General features: G+C 57.1%; 1 protein-coding gene across 1 annotated transcript in view; it reads left to right on the forward strand.

Annotated features, from left to right (window-relative positions):
- The window catches only part of LOC103803013 (glycine receptor subunit alpha-4), a 6575-nt gene extending 6394 nt beyond the window's left edge, over positions 1-181 (forward strand). The window contains exon 9 of the mRNA XM_009075547.1: positions 7-181. Within this exon, the coding sequence (XP_009073795.1) occupies positions 7-181 (175 nt within the window). The remainder of the gene's footprint in view (positions 1-6) is intronic.
- Positions 182-5690: the final 5509 nt, after the last annotated feature.

A 5690-nucleotide genomic window follows, 5' to 3' on the forward strand; every position in this document is an offset into this window, starting at 1 on the left:
CCCACCAGCCAGCGCACTGCTGCGAGAAGGGGAGAACCTCCGCAGGCGCTACCTCGACCGGGCCAAGCGCATCGACACCATCTCCCGAGCTGTCTTCCCCTTCACCTTCCTGGTCTTCAATATCTTCTACTGGGTCGTTTACAAAGTGCTGCGCTCAGAGGACATCCACCTGGTGCCCTGAGGCCTGAAAAAGTATGACTCCCTCTTGGTCTGACCCCCACCCCACCCCAGTGTGCCCAGGTGCTGCAAGCTCAGCCAGAACTGCATTTCCCTCTGTCCCAGAGCAGCAGCACAGCTGGGCTGAGGCTTAGAGCCTGGACATGTGGAAACCTCCGTGTCCTTCTTGCTGGATGCCAGGGCACTAAGTGGGGGGATCAGCAACCACAGGTCTCCATGGTCAGCTGGAGAGAGGGATCCCTCCTGCTTCCTGCATAGTGTCACCCCTGGGTACCCAGGGATGCTGCACTGCCATGGCACGGGGGAGCCCCTGGTACTTTGGCATGCTGCACAGCTAGGTGGCCAGTCAACACCACCTTCCAGAAAAATACTCTCCACCTCCACACACCTGCCACGTTAGGCTGCTGCTTCTCTGGGCTGCATCACTGAGCTGTGGGCCACAAGCAGCCGTACAAGAGGCTGCAGTCCTCCCTCCTCTGGCCTGGAGTTTGGCTGCAAGAAAGAGTAGGCAGCACCCCTGCCTGCATCCAGACAGTATGGAGTGCTGACTATGGCCCTATAGCTCCCAGCCCAGCAATGGGCAGGACTCCTCTGGCCCCAGCCAGTTCCAACGCACAGCAAAGCAGCAGGTCGGGGTTGCTTCCCTCCCTCAGAGCTCAGCCCATGATGCCCATGGCTGCAGGCAGGACTGTGGCAGGGACATGGGGCAGGAGGCTCTGTTTGCTCCAAGGAAATGCCAGCCCTGAGGTAGGCAGCAGGCAGGCCATGTCCCACTGATTATAAAGGGGCACAGATATCCTGCAGGGTAGGGCTCACAGCTCACCTTCCAAGGGAGATTTTTCAGGATGAAAGCAGTGAGGACATCTTGGCCAATCCTTTTGGAAGAGCAGAGTGAGTGGTGACATCATCACACTGCTGCATTCCCCGCAGCACCATGGCGCCAGTGCAGAGCTGGAGGTGAAAACTGCTCTGTTCCCCTGCTGTCTCCCCAGCCCTGCACCCAGGTGGTGTCCCCTGGGCAAGTTCACCCCTGCTAACTCCTCCACTGGAGAGGACAGCAACTGAAACCTCGACAGGACAAGCTCAGCAAGGCTTCCAGCCCTCCAGACCTGGATATCCTCCATGCCTAACAGGAAATAAAAGCAGTAGGTGATGTTTATGTAGGTCCTACAGACAGAAACGTGTTGATGTTCTCCTTTCCTTCTGCCCACAGTCAGCCTGCGGGGGCTTGCAGCCCAGCAGTGTCTATTGCCCCATGGCCATTGGTGCAGAAGGCACAGGGTCTTCCAGGGAGGGCAGGATGGAAACAGTATTTGCCCTTTTCCTTGAAGGCTGTGGTGCCCCCATGGCACAGCAAGTGCCCTGGTGACCCACCTGCCATGGCAGAATGGACTCTGCAGGGCAGGGGCACATGACCAGCACTGACTTCTGAAGCCAGACTCAGGCAGAAAACCCTGCTATGTTCCCTGGCCTGGCTCTTTGGACAGGCATCACCCTCTCCCCTACAGGACTGTTGGGAGCATCACTTTGCCCCATCCAGCCCCCGAACCCCTCTGAGTGCTCAGCCACATTCACCCTGGGGCAAGCAGGGTGGGCCCAAGCCACCCCACGAGGGGACTGAGCGACCCACAAAGGCAGTCTGAGCCAACTCCATCCCATCACTCTTCATGCCTCCCCCTGTGGGGTTCCCTGTGAGGGCCCACGGTCTGTCCAGGCCAGCCCTTTGAGACTTGCTTTTGAGGAGGCCTCATTGGAGTCAGAGGAAGGAAGGGTTGTCCCTTGGCTCCCCCAGAACCCAAGGTAGTGGGGAGGTGGGGAGGTACCAACATCTAAGCAGAACCCACAGGCACTGGGCAGCCAAGCCAACCTCTAGCAGCGGTGGGTTTTTAAACAGCATCAATCTTCCAACGCAAATAAAGCTTTATGGGATTTTCAGTGGTGTGCTGGGGATTTGTCTTTGCCAAGAACCCTGCAGTCAGCTCCCAGCAGGGCCCCAGTGTGGGGGGGATAAGGACACAACCGCCCCGTGGGAACAGGAGCCCTGACCTGTCGTTACACCCAGATGTCGTTATCTTCAAGGGAGATTTTTCTGACGTAAGTGGTGACTGTCATGTTTCTATCCCACATGGGAGATGCCAGCAGGGCTGGGCAGGAGCCCCCCGCAATCTCCCAGACCTAAACCACATCATTCTCCCTCCCTACACAGCTCTGTGGGGTGTCTCCAGCCCCCTTCCAACCCATCCAGACTTGGCCAGGGAACAAGAACACAAGATGAGGCAGAGGTGGGGCCGAGGGTGGCTCTGTCTCTGTGGTGGAGCTCAGACACTCGAACATGTGCAGCATCCCAATGGGTAAGCCTCCCTGCATGGCCCCTTTGCGCTGTCTTGCTGGGCAGGTGCCAACCTTACAGAGCTGCCAGCTGTCCTGGGGGGCTTACGCCAGCCCTGCAGTGCCACCCGGGGCCGGAGCTTTTGTCCCCAGCTGGTGCAGGGGCAGGCAGAGCCCACAGCTGAGGGCTGAGCGCCCAAGCAAACATCAATCTCTCTCTGTCCTCTTGGCCAAGTTTCACAGACCAGCTCTGTTGGTACCTCTCAGCCCCGTCGCCCTTCTGAGGCAGAGAGGAGAGAAAGAAAACTGCACCCTCACTGGTTTGGTGCTGGGGTTGTTCTTTATATCAGACAAATGAAACTTCCATGGAGTCTTGCTCTGTGCCCACCCCAAACCTAGAGAGGATGCAGCCAAGGGGAGAGCTGTGAGGTATGTCACACCAGTACGGTGTGCCCAGTTCCTTCACTCCCGGCTCTCCTTTTTCTTCCTTGTTGGATATCAGGTCTGGGCACCCAGTGCCTGTTTGGAGTCAGCCCTAAGGCACACAGCTCCAGGAACCATCCCACCCCAGACAAAAATGAAAAATGTAAAAACCCAACACATCCTTCCTAAGCCAAAGCTCCCATGTCCCACTTGCTGGTCATGGCAAGGTTTGGACTGGGAGCCGCTAGGACATCCACACAGCTGCAGGGCTGTCACTGCCCTCCAGTACACAGCTCCAGCAGGTCCCTCACGTCCTGGGGACAGCAGCAGCACCCAGGCTGGGGGTGCTGAGCCATGTGTCCTCCCGCAGGTCTCAGCATGGCCAGAGGACAGCCCAGGTGGCACCATCCTCCAGCACAGCCCACAGCCTCTGGATGGAGTCAGTTTTCCATTCCCCACTCAGGGCTCTGCATTGGAGGAGGCATCTCAGACACCACAGGAAGCAGCTGTGGGCACAGGACCAACAGCCATGGCCAAGCTAATTGCTGATTTAAAAGGAAGTTAATGAAGTTAACATCAGGTTAATGGGACTCCCAGACAGTAAAATGAGCATCATCAGCACTGGCAGCTTCCCAACCTCCTGCAAACAGCATGCCCAGGAGCACACACAGGTTGGGGCAGCATGGTTCCTTGTCAACCCCAAGGGCTCCCTTGGAGGCCTGTGTGGGGCCAAGGAAATGTGCCCTTGACCAGGCACACCAGCCAGGCCCCTGCTCCACCAACCACAGAGGGCTTCATCCTGCTGGACCTGAGCTCTGACACTGTCCACGGCAGCATCAGGGTACCAAAACTTCCCTCCTTCTCCCCCTCCCTCACCAGGATCTCCTGCCCACATCCACAGCCTGGAGCTCCCTTGGGGCAACACCAACTGCCAGAGGTTTAGCAAACCATCCTGTCCAGATGGAGCAATGCCTGCCAGGCAGCATGTCCCACGCTGATTGGGACTCCAGGGTTGGAGCCAGGCAAGCGCAATGCAGCAAGAACAGGAGACAGCTCTGCCAGGGCTCTGAGCACTCAGCACTCTGCACATTGCCTGGGCACAGGCAAATATCATGCTCCAAAGCCAGTCAGCCAGTTCTGAGTGAGCCAGGGCTGCCCCTTACAAGTGGAGAAGCTGACACAAGACGAAAGCACAAGGAGCTGGACTGGCAGAGTTTTCTGCTGGGATCAGCCATGCCAGGGGGCACAGGACCCTTGCAGGACTGCAGACCTGTGGGCACAGGAACTTTCCACCCCACGGAAGGTCCAGGTGCAGAGTGCTCAGGCAGCATGGTTGTGCCAGCACCCAAGCCCTCAGCACAGCTCTGCCAGTGCTGCCCCCCAACACTCCCCTGCCATCTAAGCTGCAGCATCTCACCACAGCCTGCCACCTCCACCTGCTCAGAGAGGTTTCACCAGGGCCCTGCCAAACCCCACACCACCATGGCTACATCTACCCCACCCCAGACCTGCTTTAGGACCTCTATTTTGCACCTCTCTGGGAACACCAGCCAGCACATGCAGGCCACAGAGCACCCCACAGCTCCCCAGTCCAAGGGGTGTGCTAGGTACTCCTGGGGGCAGGCTGGACAACTGGGAAGCAACAGTGAGGGAGAGCTGGGACCCAGAGACAAGCAGGGATCAGCCAAGCACTCCCAAGCCCTAGGAATATGGCATAACTGCCCAGATCCAGACTGTCATTTTGCACAAGAGTAAACAAAGCCATGAGGTTTTCCAGTCCCCAGAGTGTCTTGTTTTGTCAGACTTTGAGAAATCTCTGCACTTCAGCTCCCCGAGGGGCAGGGGGAGGACCCAGGCTCTGAAACAAGGAGTGATTATCAAACCATGAGCTCTGAAGGGCTTTTGTTCCCTAGATGTGCCAGAGCAGGGATCGGAGGACACCTAGCGAGATGTCTCGGTGGCCCCAGCACCAGAGGCATCCACAGCCCAGCGCAGTGACGGCCACAGCCCTGCAGTAGTCCTCCCCTCCTCCTGCTGTGGTGGGGTCCATGACAAGAGCTCCAGTGGGGCTGCAGCGTTGGTCCAGCCCTGGGGGAGAGGCACAGGGAAGAAGAATTGGTTCCTCGTTTCCCATTTCCCACAATTTTCACTGCTGCCTTGGCAGTGGGAGCCTCCACACCTCCCTGACAGGCCACACACATTACCAGTGCTGACAGACCCAGCAGTGCTCACAGCTGAGCACAGCTGAGCACTGCTGCTCCTCCAGAACAGGGACTAAATCCAGGGATCATCTCAGAGATGCTGACTGGGCATGCACTTGCCCTTACAGGCTTTCCAGGTCCTGCTGCCACCACTACTGTCCATTCCCAGAGATTCTCATCTCAACTGCCAGTCAGATGTTACCAATCCAGATGGGGCAATGCCCAGTGACTATGATATTCTTATGTCTGAATTTGTTCAAGAGAGACCAAAATCATTGAATGCAAAGATCTGAGTGGGCACAGGCACCTCAAGCTGGGACACGCTGGATCCAGCCTCACAGGTGCTGTGGTCCCTGTTCAGGCGCCATTTGTTGGGAAAGGTGAAAGTTCCGCACGGGGAAGCAAGCGGCCGACTCAGTGTGAATGATACAGCAAGTTCCAACTTTATTGTCCGACAGGCTCTTTCTTATACAGTGCAGGACAGGCATATAACTATCAATCATTTATAATTGGCTAAGCTCTAAAGATAGCGTTCAGGTACTCTCCTTAGTTGCGGTTACA

The sequence above is a fragment of the Acanthisitta chloris genome, unplaced genomic scaffold (assembly GCF_000695815.1).
Source record: "Acanthisitta chloris isolate BGI_N310 unplaced genomic scaffold, ASM69581v1 scaffold44075, whole genome shotgun sequence".
NCBI lineage: Eukaryota > Metazoa > Chordata > Aves > Passeriformes > Acanthisittidae > Acanthisitta > Acanthisitta chloris.